The 25,601-nt window shown below is 37.4% G+C and overlaps 2 protein-coding genes across 3 annotated transcripts in view; both read left to right on the forward strand.

The window, feature by feature from the left end:
* The first annotated feature begins 448 nt into the window (after positions 1–448).
* LOC131975814 (DOMON domain-containing protein FRRS1L) lies at positions 449–6,512 on the forward strand. Its single transcript, XM_059338589.1, has 5 exons — positions 449–1,185; positions 1,898–1,982; positions 2,283–2,421; positions 4,639–4,885; positions 5,320–6,512. Exons 1-5 carry the CDS (start codon positions 981–983, stop codon positions 5,490–5,492), a joined length of 849 nt encoding a protein of 282 aa, XP_059194572.1. The 5' UTR covers positions 449–980; the 3' UTR covers positions 5,493–6,512.
* Positions 6,513–7,827: 1,315 nt separating this feature from the next.
* Positions 7,828–25,601, forward strand: part of tmem245 (transmembrane protein 245) — a 31,232-nt gene continuing 13,458 nt past the window's right edge. The window contains exons 1-7 of one of the 2 annotated variants that reach the window (XM_059338580.1): positions 7,828–8,529; positions 14,348–14,465; positions 14,977–15,072; positions 17,369–17,479; positions 17,771–17,974; positions 18,083–18,252; positions 21,128–21,151. In XM_059338580.1, the coding sequence (XP_059194563.1) occupies positions 7,930–8,529; positions 14,348–14,465; positions 14,977–15,072; positions 17,369–17,479; positions 17,771–17,974; positions 18,083–18,252; positions 21,128–21,151 (1,323 nt within the window). In that variant the 5' untranslated portion in view covers positions 7,828–7,929. The remainder of the gene's footprint in view (positions 8,530–14,347; positions 14,466–14,976; positions 15,073–17,368; positions 17,480–17,770; positions 17,975–18,082; positions 18,253–21,127; positions 21,152–25,601) is intronic. The other variant, XM_059338581.1, reaches the window with a different exon arrangement.

Consider the following 25,601-nt stretch of genomic DNA (forward strand, 5'->3'; position numbering starts at 1 on the left):
TGATTTTGAATCTTTTTTTTAACTTTCAAAACACTATCATGCTCAATAAAATGTTGCAAATGTTGCAAATGTGCATTCATTTCAGAGTACACTGAGACATTAAACTGCATAATTTTCAATTAAATTCTGGAAAAGTTGGTGTGTTCTAAAACTTTTGACCAGTAGTGTGTATATATATACATATATATATATATATATATATATATATATATATATATATATATATATATATATATATATAAAGGATTTTTCCAGAATATTTTATTCCTAGCAATGTGGCAGCCTTGAAACATAATTTAAACTTTCATATTAGGAGGTAAAATTCACAGAAAATGTAATTGCATAAATAACTGGATAAGAATATAAAACATCTTTATTCAGAGAATGTTTTGTAGTGCCTCATAAGTCTAATCATTTAGGGATTAAAAACGTTTTAGAGCATTACATGTGAGTCGATCCAAATCCAAATCCTCTGAAAGACTGTGTGTGAACTGTTTTGAATACCCTTTCCATCTCTTTGGAGCATTATCCCCAATTGATTGATCCTGATAACAGCACGTAGCGGCTCCTCATTGGATGCTACTGTGATTGACTGAGGAGGAGCAGAGAGGGAGGCCGGGCGAAACCATTCATCCGTCCAATACTCCGACTGAAAAAATGTGAAGATTAATGAGCACTACGAGGCATCTAGGTTCGGATTTCGAAGAGGATTATGGGCGTGTAGCTGAATTAGATGGTGCGATTACAAATCCTGGTAATTTAGGGTTGGATTAGCCTATTAATCACTCGGTCATCGGCGCTGAATCCCCCCACATCCCTGCGCATAAACAGCCAAACAGGCAGCAGGGATGCGGGGATGATTGTGTGACGCTGCGATGGGTACCTGCGGAGATACCGAGATTCAAACAATAATGAGGATCGGGTCTGATTTCAAGTCGCTTTAGTCGATCTAATCGCTTCCTTGTCGACGTTATTTGGCCATGATGTTCCTGCGGAGGCTCATGCAGCTGCTGGTGCTGCTGATCCAGAGCGGATGGTGGGGGGTCGCGCCGAGTCCCACCGATGAGGGAGCACTCCGGGCCGGCCACGGGGAGCACGGAGAGCCGGGACACCAGGAGCCTCACAAGGACTCCTACAGCACCTTCGCCTCCGAGTTCCTAGAGTCCAGATACCTGTCCGATGACGGTAAGGATCTCATGCATGGTGCTAAGGGTCCACAGCTAGCTAGTGGATTTTGTTTACATGTCATGCGCAATAGACAAACTTCTAACATGCAAGACTGAAGCATAAACCAGAGGACATTAAACAGCAATTGTGCGCAGAAACTGAGCATGTGCTGTTTGTTTTGTCCAGTGTCCAACCTGTCTGCACTGTGCAAGGCCTTTCAGCACCCAGGCCAGCTCCCTGGTGGTAGCTGCCCACCCCCTCCCTCCATCTCTCTCTCTCTCTCTCTCTCTCTCTCTCTCTCTCTCTCTCTCTCAATTCAATTCAATTCAATTGGCTTTATTGGCATGACGTAACAATGTATATATTGCCAAAGCAACCATCAGAAAAAAAAGATAACAAGATAAGGAAAGCAATATTTACAATAGATTATTATAATTCTGTTATTCATTTTAAAAGAAAAGAAAAACTAATAACAATAAAAGAAAGCAATATTTACAATCATTGAATTACAATCAACATATAATTTATATAATCTAACTGTCCCAGCAAAAGTGTCTCTCTCTCTCTCCATCTCTCTCTCACACACACACACACACACACACACACACACACACACATGCACGCACACACTGCAGATGGCCTCCCCCTAGTTGGCCCTTTGACTGTCTTGAAAACAAGCATCAGTTGTTTTTGTGTGGAGCCAACAGAGTGCTGATTTTGCATTTTGCAGGTTATCCATTCCCCACCGCCCCACCAGTGGATCCCTTTGCCAAGATCAAAGTCAGCGACTGTGGAGTGACCAAAGGCTGCATAAGGTTAGAGAAGGATTCATCTTTTGGCCAGCTCCCACTTTCTAAACAGAGCTCAGCTGCAGCTCTATTCCCCAAGGCTGCTGTATCCTAGATGCTGTGGCCTGACATCAGAGAGCTGGAGCTAAACATGGACTTCTCCACTGTGGAGTCTCTGTTCTCTGAAACCTAGATTAAATTCATTTAAAAAGTGACCTAGTTTGATCCTTATTATGATATTCTGAATATTGTGAAGCTCACCTTCCCGGCAGAGAGTTGCTTGTCAGTAGTGTCTCTTCAAAGTTAAAGTTTTTTCTCTGTGTACAGATATGGAAAGCCAGGCTGCGATGCAGAAACATGTGACTACTTCCTGAGTTATCGTCGCATCGGGACAGACGTGGAGTACGAGATGAGTGCAGACACAGACGGCTGGGTGGCCGTAGGTTTCTCCTCTGACAAGAAAATGGTGAGTAGCTGCACTGCAACAACACTTACTGTTGACACGACATTTGGGGCAGCATAACACACATTTGTGTTATTTATATCTTGCATCAGACCAAGTCATTGCAAATGTATAATGCATGATCTATAATATATATAACACAAGGACATGTTGCAAATGAAGCATCTTTATAAAGGCCTACGGGCAAAAGTCTATAAAAAAAATCATTAACTGCACAAAAATTCACATTAAAGGCTTTTATTCCAAATGCAATTGTCAATTGATAAGATAGTTTTCTTCTAAATTTTTGGCATGAATATAAATGTATCTCTGTGCTCTGTATAGACAGTGTTTTATTGATAAATACAAAATAAATGCATCAGATTAAGTCAAAGGCAGTTAAGGCAGTGGGTGACTGAAGATGAATATTATGTTAACTTTCTTTGACTCCTTTTCCCTCTGAAATATCAGATACTTTTAGGAACTCTGTGGGATCACTAACAATTACCCAAAATGTAGTAATCTGTGGAGCAAGCCCTGTGATGAAGGCTGGGAACTATACCAATATTTATCCTTTATTGTCTAATATAATAATATGGTGAGCTGGGTTCTTGTGTTCGGAACCGCCTTCTGTGTGGAGTTTGCATGTTCTTCCTGTGTCAGCGTGGGTTTTCTCTTCTTTCTCGTTTTTTTTTTTTACATTATTTGACATGAAACCACAATTGGAAGAACTCAAAACCACTTCTGTGTTATTCATGCTAAAATTGGTGTCTCCAGGACCCTATTTTGACATCACACACACACGTGTGTGTGTGTGTGTGTGTGATGTCAAAACACACACACACACACACACACACACACACACACACACACACACACACACACACACACACACAGACTGAAAAAAACACCAGCAACATGCTGCTGTAGCTGCTAAATAACCCTCCAGTCCCATTGTTATGGTTATTTGGCAGGAAACACTGAGGTGCACTGCACTTGCATGAACAATAATAGTACAGATGCATCTCATTGAATAATATCTTAGAAAAGTTTATTTATGTCAGTAATTAAATTCAAAAAGTTGAAATAACACATTATATAGATCCATTACACACAGGAGGAAACATTTAATGTCTTAATTTCTTCTAATTATAATGATTATGGCTTACATTTAATGAAGACCTAAAATTCAGTGTCTCAAAAAATGTTAATATTACAAAAGAACAATTTTAAAAAGTATGTTAAATATGGAAATGTTGGCCTTTGAAAAGCATGCCCATCTATATGCACTCAATACTTGGTTGGGACTATTTTACTCGAACTACTGGGAATGGACTTTTCCATGATATTCTAATTTATTGAGATGCTTCATCCGTCTGTCTCAACTTAGGCAGTCCGTGGGCTAGAGCAGCTATTCTCAACCTTGGGGTCGGGACCCCAATTGGGGTCGCGAGATGATTTCTGGGGGTCGCCAAATCATTTTGGAAGTCAGCTCTGTCTCCACTGTGTTAAAGTGTTCATGTGTTTTAGTCTTTTTGGTCATTTAATGTCTTTTTTTGGTAAATTTGTGTGTTTTTTAATCATTTTGTGTCTTTTTTTTTTTTTTTGGTAATTTTGTGGTCAATTTGTCCTTTTGGTAGTTTTGTTTCCTTTTTTTGGTAATTTGTGTCTTTTTTGGTAATTTTGTGTCTTTTTTGGTCATTTTGTGTCTTTTCTGGTCATTTTGTGTCTTTTTAGGTAATTTTTTGTCTTTTTTAAAATCATTTTGTGGTCAATTTGTGTCTTTATTTGGTCATTTAGTTTCTTTTTCTGGTCATTTTGTGTCTTTTATTGGTCATTTTGTCTTTTTTTAGGCCAATTTGTGTCTTTTTTTGTTCATTTTGTGTGATCTGAACTGTGCGTGTGAGATTGTGTTCAGTGAGCGGGGGTCGCAGACAACATGCATGTTAAATTGGGGGTCGCGACTCAAAAAGGTTGAGAACTACTGGGCTAGAGGTTAGGAATTGGGCTTGTAATTAGAGGGTTGCTGTTTCAAATCCCAAGACTGACAGGTCAAGGACCTAAATGCCCCTGAGCAAGGCACCTAACCCCCCCATACACACACCCAGTTATGTGCTACACTGGTGTGTAAAAAGGATCGGTTAAATGTAGAGGTTTAATTTTCCCGTTGTGGGACTGATATGGGAATGTTCATCTTAATTTCTCTATTTATATTTTTACTACTTATTTATATTTCCTCAGGGAGGAGACGATGTCATGGGCTGTGTCCATGACGATAACGGACGTGTACGGATTCATCACTTCTACAATGTCGGACAGTGGGCGAAGGAAATAAAGAGGAACCCTGCCAGAGATGAAGAGGGCATTTTTGAGAACAACCGGGTGACCTGCCGCTTCAAAAGGCCGTTATACGTCCCGAGAGAGGAGACACTGGTGGACTTACACCTGTCATGGTATTACCTGTTTGCATGGGGACCTGCCATACAAGGTGACTGATCAAGCTTTCTCATTTTGTGATCAATTTGTGTCTTTTTTGGTCATTTTGTGTCTATTTTGATCATTTTGTGGTCAATTTGTGTCTTTTTTTGGTCATTTTGTTTCCTTTTCTTGGTCATTTTGTGTCTTTTTTTAGTCATTTTGTGTCTTTGGTAATTTTGTGTCTTTTCTGGTCATTTTGTGTCTCTTTTGGTCATTTTGTGTCTTTTTTGATCATTTTGTGGTCAATTTGTGTCTTTTTTGGTCATTTTGTTTCCTTTTTTTGGTCATTTTGTTTCTTTTTTGGGTGATCTGAAAAGTGCGTGTGAGATTCTGTTCAGTGAGTGGGGGTCGCGGACAACATGCATGTTAAATTGGGGGTCGTGACTCAAAAAGGTTGAGAACTACTGTTCTATGACACCTTACATTGCTTATCTTATCCAACAGGTTCCATCACGAGGCATGACATCGACAGTCCGCCTGTCAGCGACCGCATGATCAGCATCTACAAGTACGAGGACCTCTTCATGCCTTCTACAGCCTACCAGACCTTCAACTCTCCCCTCTGCTTACTGCTCATAGTAGCTCTCACCTTCTACTTACTGATGGGAACGCCATAATGAAGTGAGCACAAAAAAAAGAAGGAACAGAAGATGAAGCAGCAATAAAAAAAAATGTCTGATGCCACATTCAAGTGTGCACTTTGCACAAATAGACACTGTATTAGATATATTAACCACAATATAGATAATATATTCATTACTCTGAGCTCATACAGAGAATCTTGACTAATTATTAAACCTATGTTATAGAGTTGTCATGTACTGGTGTCAGTACAAAACAAGAGGTCTGATAAAAAAGTAGTGTTATAGTAGACATAGGCCATTTATTTTCAGTATTTATGATAGCTTCCAAGTATTTAAAGAATATGAGGACTACACTTGATCATAAATAAATCTCACAAGTCTTCGAAATTCTGCATGCACTGGGAAATCTGGACATGATTTCAGAAACTTGCTGTTCACTGGTGATGAGAAGACAGCGCCTCATGTTGAATTTGGCTAAAACACAAAAGGTTTTCTGAGGACGAAAGAAAGAAAACAAGCAGCTCACAGCCGTTTGCACACACTCTTCCTGTCCCTTTATCCTCCTGTGTTCAAATGGAGATCATGCAAAAGCAAGAAAAAGTTGTTTTATGTTGTTCATACTATCAAAAATACAGTTTGCAAGTTTTTAGGGAGTGCCTACAGTGTGCATTTGACATGCAAAACATTTTACTTTTTCTTACGTTTGGCACACAGAAACACTCGGCTCATCTCACTTTTCCTCAGTTTCCTTTTAAGATCTTTTCCTCTTTCTCAACCACAGTGGCTGTTGGGTTTGTTTATCAGCACTGTGCCACTGTGACTGTCTTTAACACAGAGACAGAGAAATTGCTTCATGAGTAACTGTTGCAAGCAATAACACACTGAACAAGAGCAAACTGTGGACTGAAGAACAGTTTGCTCTTAGATGGACTATTTTTCCCCAGGCTGTTATTGTAGCCGTTTGATCTGTATTAAAAATGGACAAATATGTTAAAATGAACTGAACCGTGGTTGTGTTTATTACGAATAAACCTATGAAAAACAACAACACAATGCACAGTAAAGACCTTGCTGTGCATGAACAAACAACTCTGTCACTCACAGATTAAGGCCATTGGAGATCATTTTTAATTATATGTAGGGCCTTAGTTTCCATTGTTTACTTTAGTAAGATCAGGTGTAAAATAATTCTTCCAGGATAAAGATCAGTGACCAACCCAACTTATATCTGACAAAACTGTATTTAAAAGAAGACGAAAAAGAAAATCTAAAACCTAAAAAACTAAATTTATATTTTGGCCTTGCCTCTTAATGGAAATGTTGTTGGTGTAGTTGAAAAAAAAGTCACATATAATTAAACAACCTTTTTATAATATGATTTGTTCTTATTTTATAATGGCAAACAGTACAGTAGGTGATTTAGTATTACTGTATTCAATTGTGTCCTTCTTTAATATGACCACTGTGGGGCACCAAAGGCCAAATTGAAAAATGCCACATATAGCTAATAGACTTAACAACAAAAAAAAAACAACAAAAAAACATTATTTGCTTATTTAGATCAGTCTTTCTCAAAGTGGGGTCTGTGGCACTCTCCTGGGGGCATCAGTGAAAAGCTTTTGGATTTATTCACATAATTATTATGATATTACTGGGTTTTTTTTAAAATCTCTCTTTAAAAAAGGGTTTATAGTTCAATGAGTAATGTTTATTTGATAGTAAATTAAATTTATAATAGTATAGGATAACATTCCTATGTTTACAAATCCGGTCTTCGAATCTGCAAATATGTTTAATACATGTCTACTACATTTCTAACACATTTATCTTGTTCTATCACATAATTAGGAATCGAAATGTGACTAGTCCTTGGCTGAAAAAAGTGAACATCTAATTAGGATAATAATAATAATAATAATAATAATAATAATAATAATAATAATAATAATAATAAAAATACTACTACTACTACTACTACTACTACTAATAGCCTAATAATAATAATAATAATAATAATAAAAAATAATAAAAATACTACTACTACTACTACTACTAATAGCCTAATAATAATAATAATAATAATAATAATAAAAATAATAATAAAAATACTACTACTACTACTACTACTACTACTACTACTAATAGCCTAATAATAATAATAATAATGATAATATTAATAATAATAATAATAATAATAATAATAATAATAATAATAATAAAAATACTACTACTACTACTAATAGCGTAATAATAACAATAATAATAATAATAATAATAATAATAATAATAAATAAATAAATAAAAACAAAACATTTTATGAAAGGATAATGTAAAAATAAAATAAACGTTTTCTACCCTCTATTACTACACTTCCCATGGTGCCCGCTGGCATTTCCTCAGTGCTGCGTCACATGTTTTCCTCCCTCACGCGGTGGATCCCTCGGGTGTGCTTCCGCGGCCAATCGGGAACATGGCAGACGAGGAGGACTCGGCACCGGAGCCTGCCGCTGCCTCTGCCCAGGAGAGCCCTCTCACTGGGCGGCCTCATTCCGTCTTCTTCTCCGAGAGCGTCCAGCCGGCTGTCGGGATGGTGAGCCAGCTGCTAACGCAGCCTTCGTCCCTGAAGTTTGATAAAAACATCAAACAGGCCTTCTACAACACGGGGGCGATGATCTTTGTGGCTATCTGCTGCGGAGCCGCTGTCCTGGTCTACTTCATCCTGGAGGCCTTCCTCCGCCCGCTGCTCTGGGCAGTGCTCTGCGGGACCTTCCTACACCCCTTCAAGCACTCTCTGGCCCGGCTCGGTCGCTCCTGGCTCAGCGGCCTGCAGGAGACCGGGACGCCCATCGTGGTGGGGACCCTGCTGATCCCGGTGTGGTGTGTGAACTACGGGGTGGAGGCGATGGGCAAGCTGGTCCTGGAGAAGCTCACGGTGCTGCTGGTGATCGGGGCCGGGGCGCCCATGGTCTACTTCCTCTACCTGTCCTGGAGCGTCATCGGCATGCAGGTGATCCTCGGGCACGTCTGTGGGATCATCGGGGCCGTGCTGGACTGTTTCCACACTGTGTGGGTGAGTGAATGGACAGTGACATCCCCTCTGACAAAGGCCCTCTGTCTGTGTCACTGGGTACTTTCAGGTGGGCGAGGTCAGCTCTGACCCCCCTCAGCAGGCTGCAGACAGCTCAGTGCAGCTGGACCATATATGGTTCATGTACATTACTGGTCAAAAGTTTTAGAACACACCAACTTTTCCAGAATTTAATTGAAAATGATGCAGTTTAATGTCTCAGTGTACTCTGAAATTAATGCACATTTGCAACATTTAAAATTCTTTTATTGAGCATGATAGTGTTTTGAAAGTAAAAAAAAAGATTCAAAATCACATTTTATGTTGGACTAAAGGACTAAAAAAAGACACAAAAAGACACTAAAAGACACAAAATGACTAAAAAAAGACACAACATGACCAAAAAAGACACAAAATGACTTACAAAGACATGAAAAATAATTAAAAAATGGACAAAATAGCCCAAGACTCCATAGAGTTAAGTTGTTAACCCATTTCTTGTTCCCTGAAAAAGGCCTACTTGTATAATTCTGAAATGTACATTATTTTTCAGTTTTGGTTAAGCTTACCTTTTTTTATTTACCTCTGGCAGTTCACCACTTACCTTTGTACCCTTTCAAGCTGTTCATTTGACTTGAACTGCTTGAATTTCAAGAAAAAACTGGAAAAATTGGGGTGTTCTAAAACTTTTGACCGGTAGTGTATATCTATACCACAACAATAACAAGAAAATGTTTTCCAGCATTTATATATTACTGTCTGGTACGCTTATGTAAAATCACATACAATTCTCAAATTGATGTTGTGCGAAAAACTTGTTCCACTGTCTGTAAAATTCAGACAAATAAACAAAAAGTTAAATTAAAGCTCAAACAGCTAATTGATAAGATAATAGAAAAAGTAGATTCATCATTCATTCAGGTCTGTTTTTAGGGTACAACATGTACTTTTTTCAGCCAATACTCATAGCTGCTTCTTCTCATGGGTGCTACTGATAAGAGGTAACTTCACATTTTTGTATTTTAAACAGAAGTTTGTAATGTGTAGTTGCACACCTTTAGAAGATTTAGTAAGCATGGGTGGATGATTTAATATTCCATAACTCTGACCTAGCCAAATCTCACTGGCATCACTGTTGTCAGTGCAACACGAACAGTTCTGACTCCTCAAATGTTGATTTATATTATGAGTAAAATGCATATAAACTTCACAAACATACGTTGGCTTTTGTAAAGCATTTTGCAGAAAAAAATCAAATTAAATGATTTGACATAATCTGCCAAATCCTGACATGTCAATATATCAAATGCTCAATAAAAAAAAAGAAAAACTTTTATCAACCTTAGAGTGTATTGTGGCCTAGTTTGTGGATAAAATCACGAGAAAAGGCATAAAGCAGACTGTTAGGCTTAATAAATCAAATTGAATGGAGATGGGGGACAATTATGCTCAGTAAGTGAAAGCCATCCGCCTCTATCTTTCTCTCTCTATTTCTTTAATTCCATTATGAGAATAATACATTGTTATATCATTTTCATCATCAGCTAATAATTTATTGGCTATGACTTATTTCTTCCAGAAAAATACACAATATATACCTTTTTATGATAATTTATCAGCCCAATATATGTAATTCACCCCCCTTTTTTGAGTGAAAATGCTAAAAATATAGCTTCTCTGATGTAAATATCAGCTGCTTTTCTGGGTCTTCTGTGATAGAAAATAATTTTAGAAATTATTCTTTGCATTTTTCACTATTTTCTGACATTTTATAGACCAAATGATTCATTGAGAAAATAAAGTGTGTGGAGTAAATGATAAAAATAATTAATATGTCACTTATCTTCGTTGTTTAATTTAAATAAGCTCAGAATCATTAATGTGGACGAGTTGCATTGCCAAATAATGACACAATATGATATTAGCATCCTATTATAATCCCATAAATGTTAATCAGTAGTTGATAAACGACAATACTGAATTGAAAGCACTGCAGAATGACTAATCGCTGCAAACTGTTTGATTGTATTTCCTTGAATGTGTCCCATGATCCGTTATTCCATTAACCGATTTTTCTTGGAATATATGCCTAAACTTGTATCTTAACTAATCAAATTTCCTGCAGTTTCAGTGTCTGATCGATCAATATCTTATTATTCCAAAACAGCTGCAGGGTCCTGAGCCCCGCTACGCTTCAACTCGATCCAAATGATATTAACAGACAGCCTTTTCTTTCTCTCATTGCAGAGGTAGACTGACACAGGGCCCTTGTCCCAAAAATAGGACGGAGAACTCTGTATTAAATTACATCTAATGATGTCTTTGTGTGGAGGTGAAGCAGTGAAGACCTTTTGTCACCAGCTGATTACAGACTGGAGCATCAGATTTCTTGGTTTTCCCACCAAACAGCAGCAGATTGTCTGATGGTTTACAGAAGCTGTTAGAAAAATTGCATGAGGAAACCTTGAAAATTGATAATCTGTCACCAACAGAAAAAAACCTCACCAATTATTTCTGCGCAGTCTTTGATGGGGAAATGAAGAGCTGGAGGCGTCCAAGTTTCTCAGTTTAACATAGTTTTATTACAATACGTCAAAAAATGTGCACTTTACAGAGATTCTCCGGGTTCAAAAACTCATGTCCCTTAACCCATTGACGCCTGAAACTGTCTGTAAAACCTCTGGGTGATTTTAAAATCAGCCCCTAAAACCTGAAGTTTTTCTGGAAATTCAACAGAAGTGTCAACGCTTCTACTAAATAATAGATTTTTCAGCCTCTGTAGCAGATAGAAATGAAATTCAAAAAGTATTTGAGAGCTTATACAAATACTACAAAACCACGTATCCGCTTTCCAGGCTTCAATGGGTTAATACAAACAGACGTGTTTCAGTTTGTGAAGTCTGAACCACGTCTCTCTCCCTGGAACCCATTAAAATAACCTTACAATTGTTTACAAAACATGCTGGTCGATTTCCTCCAGGAAGTCCCGCCTTCTTGATTGCTGATTCGCCAGTTTTAATTAATACAAAACGGCACGTCAATGCCACCTGGTTGCTTGCATCCTGACCTGGCTTCTTCTCCAGAACATTCAACAAAAACCTCCTGCCTTGTTTTGTCTTCCAAAGATATTATGTCTACAGAGCCAAAGGATTTTCACTGTCTCACATAGATTCTAAAAGTCTAAAAATATGAAACAGACAATGAAATATATGTTATAACATTAACACACAAACATAATCATTGTATCAAAATCATATTGCCTGATAAATATAAATGCATAGAGATATTTACCAAGGCTGACCTGATAGTCACGCACAGAGACAGACACCAGGGAGTCAAACAGAGAAGCAGAAATCAAGCATAAAATCATTTACCAATATAGAAAATAATCAATTATTTTAACAAAGCCCAGAAGCAACAGTTTGAGCACTTCAAGCTCTTAAAATGAAGCTTATGAAAAAAGAAAGATCACTAACATATTGAGACAGAAGCGGACACTCTTTTGGTATCTTTAGTGGTATTTATATTTGGGTTATTGACCATGTGGTCTTGTGGTCAAACAGCTTCAGCGGTGTTCAAAACCCTCATCAACCAGTGTGGTTGACATAAATATCCTGATATTATAAAAACATTCTTATGTCTAGATATTGCTAGTAATCACAATATGGCAAACGTTATATACAACATAATGAAATTGATTTTAGCTACAAAAAGCTGTGTTCTATTGTTACACATTATATTAACCCATTGAAGCCTGGAAAGCGGATGTTTTTGTAGTATTTGTATAAGTTCTCAAATACTTTTTGAATTTCATTTCTATCTGCTACAGAGGCTGAAAAATCTATTATTTAGTAGAAGCGTTGACACTTCTGTTGAATTTCCAGAAAAACTTCAGGTTTTAGGGGCTGATTTTAAAATCGCCCAGAGGTTTTACAGGCGTTTTAGGCCTCAATGGGTTAAACAAAACTCTTCAAATTTAGGCTGCAACTAGCTGTTATTTGACTAAAGATTAATCACTCAATAGTTTGGGCTGTAAAATTGTGAAAAATATGCGTCACGGTTTCCAAAACAATTAGCTATTCAGTTTATAATTATATGAAACAAAGAAAAATGTTTTCCCGTTAGAAAAGCCAGAACAAATAATGCTTTGCTTTTTGCTATCAATATTTAATGAGTTATTTATTATAATGAAAAGTTGCTGACTAAACTGTAGAGCTGCAACAATCAGCTGACTAATCGATTAGTGGATTGAAGAGATAATCACAGTCTATTTTGGTCATTGATAAGGCTCATCCTTACAGTTTTTAAAGCAGAAATGGCAGACTATGCAGTTTTCAGACTCTCAAATGGGAGATTTCCTGCATTTGGTTTTACAGACCAAAAAATAATTTGATTGATTAAAAAAAGAATAAGTAATTGTGTAATTAAGTGATAAATATTATAATTTTTTTTTATAAAAAATATTTATAAAATAAAGAGTAGATATTTACAACACCAGTTGCTGTTTACGTTGATTTCTGACAGTTAGAGTTGATTTCAGAGTCTTATAGTTCCTAATCAATTTCTGCCTGGAATCATTAATTTGGACAGCAAAATGTTTGGCAAAACAATAACACAAAATGATTGTCATAAAACATCACCGGAAGAAAACTGCTGAGCACTAATATTGCATTTTTACTGAAGCCTTCCATGAGTAAAATCATAAAAACTGACAAATTAAACCAGTATTGTTTGGGGAACAGAAGTCTAGACATTTATTTATTTATTTTTTACCTTGTATGCCATAACGTCCTGTCTATTTATTTATTCATTTATTTTATTTTTTGGCCCACCACCACCCCCCCACTTTTGGAGGACAACTTTATTTTTATTTACATAACAAAAAAAGGTCAAACAACTTGAACAGAAAATAAGGTAAATAATTTAAAAAATAAAAATAAAGAGTAGATATTTACAACACCAGTTGTTGTTTATGTTGATTTCTGACAGAGTTGATTTCAGAGTCTTATAGTTCCTGATCAATTTCTGCCTGGAATCATTAATTTGGACAGCAAAATGTTTGGCAAAACAATAACACAAAATGATTGTCATAAAACATCACCGTAAGAAAGCTGCTGAGCACTAATATTGCATTTTTACTGAAGCCTTCCATGAGTAAAATCATAAAAACTGACGAATTAACCCATTAAGGCCTAAAGCGCCTGGAAAACCTCTGGGCGATTTTCAAACGACCCCCTAAAACCTGAAGTTTTTCTGGAAATTCAACACCTACTAAATAATAGATTTTTCAGCCTCTGTAGCAGTTAAAAATGAAATTCAAAAAGTATTTGAGAGCTTATACCCGTGGCTTTCATACGAAGTTGAGTTTATTTGTCCAAACCTTCAATAAAGTTTTTAAAAAAATCAACAAACTCAGCAAATGTTACATTTGACTGAATAAAAAATCCTATGCATAATACTAATACATGCCCATTAGCAAGATGCTAACATGATATGACCATTGGAAGAAATAGACATAGTTCTCATTAGCCTACTGTAATAAAAAAAAAATATATATCACAATAATAATAATGATAATAAATAATAATAATACATTTTATATATTGCACTTTTCAGGGTACTCAACGACGCATAAAGTAATATAACAACAGCGCTCCCGGTTTTTAAGGTAGAAATGCGGTAATGTTTTCCCGGCGTCAATGTGTTAAACCAGTATTGTTTGGGGAACAGAAGTCTACACATTTATTTATTCATATTTTACCTTGTATGCCATAACGTCCTGTCTATTCATTCTAACTTTGCCTCTGTTGTTTCCTCTCAGGTTTGCACTGTGGTGTTTGGCTACTTGTTGGCGGTTTGTTTTAAGTGGAGTCCTCACACTCAGCACTACCTGAGGGCTCTGGCACTTCCTGTCTGGGGCATCCTGCTCTTCTACACCGGTGAGTGTGGAGAGGAGGTGAAGCCTGGAGTCTGTTCAAACATGTTAGTCGTCTTTCCAGACTTTTAACCAAATTCCCTCTTTGCCTCTGGGGAGATTTCTCAAATGTTGCCTACTTAGCGGGGAACAGGTGGCCTGAAGCAGGCTGCAGGAGATAAGGCTCAGCAAACCGTGTTTCCAAAGTTGAGGGGGTTGTTTTATAGATAGAGCACATGCAGAGTTAGATAGTAAGATGATGAAGTCCCCAGTATTTTTAGCACAAGTAAGGCGTGCCGAAAAGAGGTGCTGACCTTCAGGCGTGAAATGTTAAAAGTGACTCAGTGCTATTAAGAGGAAGTTCTGCTCAACAGTAGAGCGAGGAGGGTTTCCACCTGACAAATTAATCTGTATCTGTAATTATTTCAAGCCATTTAACCATTAATGTCGACAAAATATTGTGCAGTTTCAAATGTTTCCTCCACAATAGTGAGAAAATACAGATTTACCAATCTGATTTCTGTGTCTGCTTTTAGTGTCTCTGACCGGCTCGTGGAGAGTGCCCATATTTGTGGTTATGGTTATACTCATCATCATGGGCTCCCAAGAGAAACCACCTGTTCCTGGCAAAGGTGAAGGTTTATGGACACACACACACACACACACACACACACACACACACACACACACACACACACACACACACACACACACACACACACATTCTTGTACTTCTATCTTTGTGAGGACCCTCATTGGAACAGTGAATTCCCTTGCAAGGTTATAATAGTTTTGGATTTTTCATTAGTTTTAGTTTTAATTTTGTTGTGAATTTTTGTTTTCAAATTCAGTTAGTTTTAGTTAGTTTTTAGAGTGAGTTTGCTAGTTTTAGTTTAGTATTTATTTTTTTGAAATGCTTTAGTTTTAGTTTAGTTTCTATTAGTTGTAGTGTTTTGTAATGGGGTATTTGTTGGGTGGGAGATTAAAAGAGGTCACAGTAAATTTTGCCTTTATTTCCTTTGTCTGATCCATCTTCATTATGTATGAAAAAAGTTGACATTTTCACTGTAATTTTAGTTAGTTTTGTAACCACACAATACAGTTTCAGTTAATTATCATTATCATGTAACCTTTAACCCTTAAAACAAAGTCTCAAATCTAAAAAAAAGCCTTTAAAGAAGTAAGGACCGGCCCAAATGTCCTCACTTTGCAAAAATGTCCTCACTCTCTTGGTTAAAAACGTGTTCCGGTCCTCACTATGTAGGAAGTACAAGAACACACACACACACACACACACACACACACACACACACACACACACACACACACACACACACATTCACCACAGTTAGAGGCCTCAGCTTCTGGAAAATATGGTATAAAAAATGGTAGTGGTAAATGCTTCTTCAGTGAATCAAACAATAAAGAAATGACATTAATTTGTGAGCTTAAGAGGTGCTGACAGTCGGTGGATATTGTTACCTTTGGGCAGAGCCACTCACTGTTTCCACCTGTTTCCAGTCTGTAGTTGCTGCTGGCTGTAGCTTCATATTCACTGTACAGATACCAGAGTGGGATTGATCTTCTCAACTAACACTCAGCAATAAAGAGAACAAGTTTCTAAAATGTCAAACTATTTTGCTTAAGAAGTTAAAGAGGTTAATAGGCTTATAAATAACTTTCAAAAACTGCTTTAGTAAAGAATATTGTTGACCAATGATTGCCCTTTTACCAGAGAAAAAGTACATCCCCCTTTTTTTCTACTTTTTGGTCCTTGAGCTCAACCAGCACTTAGATAAGTTAGTGAATATCTATCGGTTTCAATTCAGGTGGACAGTTTGTCTCTTAAAGGGCACCAATTATGCTTTTCCTCATTTTCTGTCACATATACACTACCGGTCAAAAGTTTTAGAACACACCAACTTTTCCAGTTTTTTTTATTGAAATTCAAGCAGTTCACGTCAAATGAACAGCTTGAAAGGGTCCAAAGGTAAGTGGTGAACTGCCAGAGGTAAATAAAAAAAGGTAAGCTTAACCAAAACTGAAAAATAATGTACATTTCAGAATTATACAAGTAGGCCTTTTTCAGGGAACAAGAAATGGGTTAACAACTTAACTCTATGGAGTCTTGGGCTATTTTTAATTCTTTTCATGTCTTAATAATTAATAAGTAAATTAAAATAAGTAATTTTGTGTCTTTTTTTAGTCATTTTGTGTCTTTTGGTGTCTTTTTTTGGTCATTTTGTGTCTTTTTTTAGTCCTTTAGTCCAACATAAAATGTGATTTTGAATCTTTTTTTTATTTTTCCAAAACACTATCATGCTCAATAAAGAATTTTAAATATTGCAAATGTGCATTAATTTCAGAGTACACTGAGACATTTAGTGGACAAAGTTTTAAATAATGTGGTAAACTATAAAAGTAATGCTTGTGAGGTTTCCGACCTCTCTGAACTCTTCATATCCAGCAGTTTTTCCTCCTCTCAGCTTGTGCTGACATATGCGTGATTATATATGATCCTCTGCTCCAGGCACCTTACTGCAGTGCTTACATTACACAGGCTGCTGCATGTACTGTACTTACAGGCTAATGTCAGCAAAACCTGCAATCTGTTCTTGTTAATTTCAACACATTTTCAATTTGGAACATGTTCTATTGTGCAAGTTTTGATTCTGAGGCTGTTATTGGTGATTTTCCACAGTAAAAGTGCTGCTATACTCTGTTACAGTGAGACACCAGTGGCACAGATGCAATAAATCATGAATTTGTGCAAACATGTTCTAATAGAAACCCAAAATACTAGTCTGAAGCTGAAAAGGAGCACAATATTTCCCCTTTAATCACTGGGCAGTTTGGACCATTAGACCATGTGTTGCTTTTTGCTCCGCTGTTTTGTTTATGAATATTATTTTCTCTTCATCTCCCCAGGTGAGCTGTCGGGGCAGGTGTTATCATTCGCTGCTAACACTATTTACATGGCAATCTCCTGTAGCAACCTTCAGATGAAAACTGAGCCCAGTGAAAACTCTACCTCTACAGGTAAAAGTGCTCACTTTCAACTCTTGCTATAGATACATTATGTATGCTGAGGAGTCTTACTGGGTGAGAAGAAATAAGAAGAAGGTTAGGCAGTCGATAACCACCATGGTTAAACAAGCACACACGCCCTGAAGCATAATGTTTTACAAGTGTTTACATCTGTCTGCAGTTTAAAACACTTTGGCTCCAGCGTTTAGTCATGGTGGTTTGCACTCGTACCACAAACCATCATGATTGCTTTGTTTTTTCTTCCTCTTCCTCTTATATGCTTCCTCCTACATGTCCTCTAAGATGGTGTGCAGGCTATGGGCCCCCTCCCCTCCACGCCCGGCTTCCCCCGGGGCTCTCGTTCATTACCAGCTGGCCTCTTCCAGAAAGAGAAAAGCTCCCAGAGAGCCAGCGATATTTACTTTATTCTCCTGGTCTGGGCCATTGTTCTGGTTCAGGTCTGGCTCAACCTCTGGCTCCTGCAGCTACTGCCTATCCCTGTGGCTGGTAACACACACACACACACACACACACACACATGCACATGCACACTCCCTCTGACACACGTCTCCTCAGATCTGCTGTTCTCAGACTAATGTTGCATTGATGCTTTAGTGTGGGTGCTGAAGAAGCTGGTGGTGCACTTTGGCCTGAAGGGCTTTGCAGAGCGGACTGTGATGTCATGGTGGGCGGTGCTGGAGAAGCTAGGACGTGAGCGTGAGGACGCCCTGCTGCCCGGACCAATCAAAGGCTTGGCTCAGTTCCTGCTGCGTATCGACACTAAGGTAACGTCTCTGACTGGTCCCCGGGGGCCTCCGGTGCAGGCGCTGGCCTAATTTCCTCTTTCTTTGATTTCACACATCCTCATCCAGGCACACACACATTTTCTGTTACACTGGTATGTATGTATAGTGATCACATAGTACACTACTGGTCAAAAGTTTTAGAACACACCAACTTTTCCAGAATTTAATTGAAAATGATGCAGTTTAATGTCTCAGTGTACTCTGAAATGAATGCACATTTGCAACATTTAAAATTCTTTATTGAGCATGATAGTGTTTTGAAAGTAAAAAAAAGATTCAAAATCACATTTTATGTTGGACTAAAGGACTAAAAAAGGCACAAAATGACCAAAAAAAGACACAAAATGACAAAAAAAGACATAAAATGACCAAAAAAGACACCAAAAGACACAAAATGACTAAAAAAAGATACAAAATGACCAAAAAAGACACAAAATGACTAAAAAAAAGACACAAAAGACAAAAAAAGACACCAAAAGACTCAATATGACTAAAAAAAGACATAAAATGACCAAAAAAACACACAAAATGACCAAAAAAAGACATAAAAATAATTCAAAAATGGACAAAATAGCCCAAGACTCCATAGAGTTAAGTTGTTAACCCATTTCTTGTTCCCTGAAAAAGGCCTACTTGTATAATTCTGAAATGTACATTATTTTTCAGTTTTGGTTAACCTTACCTTTTTTTATTTACCTCTGGCAGTTCACCACTTACCTTTGTACCCTTTCAAGCTGTTCATTTGACTTGAACTGCTTGAATTTCAATAAAAAACTGGAAAAATTGGGGTGTTCTAAAACTTTTGACCGGTAGTGTATATTCATCACTGTGCACTTTAAAGGCCCTCAGTGGCCGGTAAGGACTGGTTGGCCAGTTAACGTTGAAGGTCAGGCTTGCTAGGTATCTGCAGCTTAAGTATTGTAGGATTTTCAATTCACTACCACAGGTCATGTAACATCGTTTTGAGGTGCAGCAGGAAGCTGTTTTTAACAAAAGAAAACTACCTGCTCAGCACCCAACAGCAGTCAGTCAAAGTAACTAACCAGCTGGAAAATATAGTAGTAATAATAATAATTTTGATAATTTTAAAAAACTTTTATATTATAGTACCTTTCAAAACTTTAAATGCATCATAGGAGAACCAAATCAATACCACAAGTATTAAAAACAGCAGACACAAGCAGCAAAAAAAAGTACAATAATGAAGTCCTAAAGATATATGTGTATATAGTATATATAAAAATGGTATATTACTAGTAATAAAAACAGGTTGAATGATAGAAATTTTATCTATTTTTTTATAACTTTATCTTTTTAAGATATAAAAAGCCATAAAAAAAGAAAAACTATATAAAAGAAAAGTCAAATAATTGATTTTAGAAAAAGGTGGAAAAATAAAAAGCAGAATCACAAAAAAAAGTTTTGTGCTGTTTCTCAAAACCATCAACATCAACTTATTTGTGATTGGAGTAAGCTGGAATAGTGGAACATTAGCATTTTAAGACCCAGATATCTCCAAAAATATAGCTAAAAAAAAAAGAGTCAGTGTTGGACTTTACATATACAGTCATGGAAAAAATGATTAGACCACCCTTGTTTTCTTCAATTTCTTGTTTATTTTAATGCCTGGTACAACTAACGGTACATTTGTTCGGACAAATACAATGATAACAACAAAAATAGCTCATAAGAGTTTAATTTAAGAGCTGATATCTAGACATTTAACATGGTTTTCTTGATTATGATTTTGGTTATTATTAAGAAAACCATAGAAGATGTCTAGATATCAGCTCTTAAATTAATCTCTTATGAGCTATTTTTGTTGTTATCATTATATTTGTCCAAACAAATGTACCTTCAGTTGTACCAGGCATTAAAATGGACAACAAATTAAAGAAAAAGGGTGGTCTAATATTTTTTCCATGACTGTACAAGACTCCAAATAAATGATCATGTTTCTCCATGTCTGCTGGTGTAGTGGCAAGCATAAATCTTAATTCTAAAGCCACTCAATTTATTAGCAGTAGGCAGGTACAGCTGGCTCGACTCGTATGTTACTGTTCCTTAATTACTCACAAACCACCACCATCTTTGAAGAATCCAGGTATTCCATTAATACACGTCAATCCAAGCTTCTCTTGGTTTTCCACAAACATCAGGAAGTAACTGAAACATCTAAAAAACACGGTAACATCTGAAATGACGGTCAAAAAACTTTTTTTCTCTGTACCTATTAGCAATCTGCTAATCCACGCTTTTACCTTTTTACCAAGTCCTTCAGAACAACAATGCGCATGTGCAGCGCCTACTTCAGGTGCTGTGGTAAATTTCAACTATCCAATAAAAGGCAATAATGTCATAACAAAAACCAAAACCAATATAAACAAGCTGTAATCTACAGTAAAAATCTAAACTGTCTTAAACGTAATACTGGCTCCTACAGCTGGATTTATAAGTAGAAAGTTGTTTTTTAACATGTTTGCCATAAAAAATGACATTGTTATTAACAACCCTATAGGCGACAATGGACCCCTTTCACACTATAAGATGTCTTTCTCCTGATGTGTTTGGGACATACTTATGTTGTGTGTTTATAATTACAATGATTTGCATCCCACTGTATTAGCCAGTCCACACCAAGGTTATTATAGTTAATGAAAACTAACGAAAAATCCAAAACTATTATAACCTTGGTCCTCACTGTAGTAAATCCTGCCCGCCACGCTCCACTTCCTGTTTCCTCCCTGCACGTACCCAGAGAGGTCGTGGTCTTGTTGCACGGGTACGTGTGATGACTGCTGCACAGGTCTTTCCAATAATAATCTTCCCAATGTCTCTTTGTCTCCTCCCCAAGCTCTGGCATTGGCTTAACAAGCAGGTAATGATTTGGAGGAGCAGAGTGCTGAGAGACTGGCAGAAAGAGTGTGAGAGAGATAAAGATAAACCCCTGTCTATATGTGTGGGTGTGTGTGTGAAGGTGTGAGCACACGCTTGGACTGGCGCTTCCCCATCCACTGTCATCACCTGTCATCCCGTCTACACGTCTGTCCTCTCGCTGCTTTCCTGCTTCTTGCTTTTACTTTGACAGGAAGCTACGGTCGGGGAGGCGGGACTCTGGGGTCCCTCCGCCTCGTCCGTACCTTCCCTGCTGTGACCTCACTGGCAGGTTTGTCTTGAGAGTGTATGAGCTGCATGGAGAGATGGTTGATCAGACAGAGCAGAGCTGAGTGGGAGGAGAGGGCAGTGTTTCTGAATATATGTTGGCTGATAAACCTGGTGTTAACTCAGTTTTTTATAGAGATGTAGGAGAAACGCTGCCTGTGGAACCTGTGGAGAGATGTGTTTACGCTTCAGGAGCTTTTATAGGTGGGAGTGGGACTGGGGATGGACAAAACAATGGAAACACCTCACAGTTTGTCTATATGAGGTACTAAATAAAGACCAACTTGAGAGCTTTACTTTGTGGTGCTGTTATGAGGCCTGAACTGTGTTTAGTCACATATTAGGCGCTCTAGTTTTTAGGTGCAATGGTTTTAGAAACTTTTCCTGAAGCAAGCCTGGCAGTATTCTATATTTTTCTTATTAGGAACAAACCCCACAAAAAAAAAAAAAAAACAACATAAATTCATCTGACTAACCATCCTTGTGCCCAAAGTACAGTAAGTATCATTTAAAGATGGACTAACATGTTGTTGGTTTTGCTCTTTTCATGAGATTTATTAATAATACAAGAGTACCAGTGGCGGTTCTAGACCAGTTTTACTGTGGGGGCCAAGCAGGGGCCAGTGTTTAATCAGAGGGGCACATTAAAAAACGGCAAAGATGATATTTAAGCATTCAAAACCTTTATTTTAGCTTATTGAAAAATCTCATTGAAGTATATTTGGAAGACACAAATACATTGTTTGAAACAATGAGACAGACTCACCAACAATAACAGTTATTTTTGTACGACAATGACATTTCTCATTTTTGTGCTTTTATTTTGAAAGTGCAGTACAGTGAGAATTATCTTTATATATATATATATATATATATATATATATATATATATATATATAATACACACACACACACACACACACACAAGCTTTTATTGCACAATTAAACTATTATACAATGTTCACATTCTGGATTCCTTTTGTGTACAATGAGATATTGTTTAAACAAAAAATAGGTAAGAATTGTTCCAACGTTCATCGTTTGTTTTTATAAATTGATAATTTTATTATTAATTTGACACAGGGGCCACAGCAGGGGCCAAGGGCTTCTTCACAGGGACAGTGGCCCCTGTAGGCCCCTGTGTAGAACCGCCACTGAAGAGTATAGAAAAATGCCAGCTTTATTCATTAAAAGTTCAATTAAGTTATGATCTTGAATCCTGGTGTGGTCCTGGCAGGTTTATTCTAGCCTTGATAGAATAGAATAACTGCTACAACAAAGGAATTCTTGTACTTTTACAGGATAGATGCCCACTGGGTTCCTTGCTTAAAACATACTGTTGTAGGTGCAGAAAAGTAGTGATTGGTGGCTCATCAGATCCGTTTTTGTCTAAGTTTTTTCCAGGAGACTTGGGTTGGTTTTTGTTCATCAGCTTCAGAAACATAATGCAAGTTCATGAAGCATAGATTGTCCAGCTTTGGTTGAGACTGTGTCACAGAAGCATTGATGAGATGTTTTACTTCGTAGTTTGTAATGTTCATTCTGTACTTTTATTCTGAGGGTCCCTATCTGCATTAAAAGATGCAGTGCTACTGTAACTACTGTACTGACTGAGTGGCCTTTTCAATATTTTATTTGTGGCCTTGTGTTTCCTTAAAGGTACAATGTGGAGTTTGTAGAACAGCCTTGTTATTAATGACACCAGTGGCTGTTAGGTAAACTGCAGATAACATCCTGTTGGCTGCAACACGAACACCAGATCCAGTTAGCTGGCTAACCTTAGCTTAGCTTAAGTTACACCTTTGCATTTTACCGTGACACCATTTGTTGGATAAAATCAACACCGTTTCATAATACATAAGTTAATATGTACAACACCAACACAACCCGAACATTTTTGCATATAATCTGCACTCTGCACATTTCTCCACTTAAATTTGCGCTAAATTGTATATAGTATATTATTATTGTATATTTGTATATTGTTAAATGTCTTTTCTAAGATTGTTTATTTTTTATCTTTATCCTAAAAATTGTGTGACTGGGGATTTCCACCGGACGCGTTACAGCAGCAGCACGTCTCCACAGCGTTTTTGCTGCGTCTGTCAATTCACACCGGGCGCGTTACAGCAGCAGCACCTCAGTTTAGCGAGCCGGCCTTATACACGCGAGATAACGAGATCACGCGATAATCCTGACCATACGGGAGACCGCAAGATCCCGTGATAAACTTTAAACTCTATTTATACAGTCTATGGATAAACTGTGTGTATAAAGTAAACAACAACAACAAAAAACAACTTACTTTGCTTCTCTGAGGTGAAAGATATGTTGATCTGACCATCTATCCTTATAAAAACAATATGTTATGTCATAAATGACTGTATGATGTTCCACTTCAACAGTCAGTCTCTTGTCTTCCGTGTCGCCGATCCTCTGAGACCCTTTGATTGATTGATTGCCGATCTGGTGCCCCGGTCATAACATAATGTTGATGTGAAGTAGTTTTAGGCTGCATGAACTGCGTATTGTGTTTTATTTTGAAAGGGGCGGAAGTGTTTTACGCTGATTCTGAGTCGGACTTCCTGTCTGGTGATCTGCTCTGTTGAGATTCACGCGATTTGGCAGCGTCTCGCGGAGAAATAGAAGTCCTACCTAATGCTCGCGTAGAGACGCTGACGCGACGCTGCAGTAACGTTACGCTACGCGCCCGGTGGAAATGCCGTCATTGATTAGAGTGTTACCTATTTGCAACGTCATACGCGACGCTGACGTTACGCTGCAGTAACGCGCCCGGTGGAAATCAGGCTTGAAACTTTGCGGCTGTAACAAAGAAATTTCCCCACTGTGGGATTAATAAAATCAAATCTGAAATCTGAAATTATGGATCACATTAGCTGGTGAAGTAATGTGGCAAGTTTGCCAACTAAAGTATCTTTTTAAGGTAGTATTTTGGAAGTAGCCAAGCAAGTGTTGCACTTTAGGGCTGTGCACAAATGTCACATTTTCCATGAAAAACAAAGAAACTGTCCTTCACATAGAAATCAGTCAGTTAAGTAACAGTTACAATCTGTTCACAGATTAGAAATACAAAGCAAATAATGCATGTAAATGACTTCACATTGTATCTTTAAGTGCTGGTGATTTTTGCTGGTGAACACATTGTACTAACTTGCCTGTTTAACTGGCATATTCAGTTACTTTGAAGTGAAGAATAAGGCCTTCCTGATGTGGTGTTTCCATTTTTTTGTTACCTTTTTTTTGCACTGTACTAAATTTAATCGACATCAGTCAGCCTGCCAAGTATTTTCTGCAAAGTAAGGCTACATTCTTATAGATGATAAGATAAAAGTTTATCATTCCCATACTGTAGAATAATAAAGTTTTTATTCTGTATCAAAGTATGTAGCTGAAATGCAGTGGGACCTTTACTGCCATATCATTTCACCATCAATATGAGGACAAGGCCTCAAAGGAGAGAGATCTTCACTAACAGCAGCTCTTCATTGACTCCAGTAACGTGATAATAACACATGGCTTGTGTGATATTAACACACACATACACCTGGAGACTAAATCTGTTATAAGCTAGGTGTTATTGCAGTTTTGGAGCATTGAGAAACCTGAGTTAAGAATTTCACCACCTTTCAACAGAATGAACTGATGGATGGGCTTGTAACTGTTGTTTTCAAATAAAAGATACTGACAAGAAAAGTCCTGCATTCAAAATAAACACACAGTTTTCACTTGCATGAGTTCATGTTAACCTCCTGTGACCCTGCGTCCTCATATGTGGACATTACATTTTAGGTTTGCTGGACCTTTATACTTCATTCTGCTTAACTATGACATGTTGTCCTCAGCAGTACACACTCTAGAAAAAGCACAATACATCAATCAGTGTAAAAATCAGATGGCAGCATCTTGCTAAAGTCAATCAACAGTTTATCCCTAGACAAAAGTGGACCAGGTACAAAATCTGTTCAGATTTCATTTCTTTTTTTTTTTTTCATTTTATTAATTCTTCTTTTCGAACCGAAAAAAATAAAAAATAAACAACATAAACAACAACAGCGTAGGTTAGATGCATATACATATTCATACACATAGTCACATAGACACCATTAAACAGATGTACATAAACATATAAACATTTACACACATAC

This window comes from Centropristis striata, chromosome 8 (assembly GCF_030273125.1).
Source record: "Centropristis striata isolate RG_2023a ecotype Rhode Island chromosome 8, C.striata_1.0, whole genome shotgun sequence".
Classification (NCBI taxonomy): Eukaryota; Metazoa; Chordata; class Actinopteri; order Perciformes; family Serranidae; genus Centropristis; species Centropristis striata.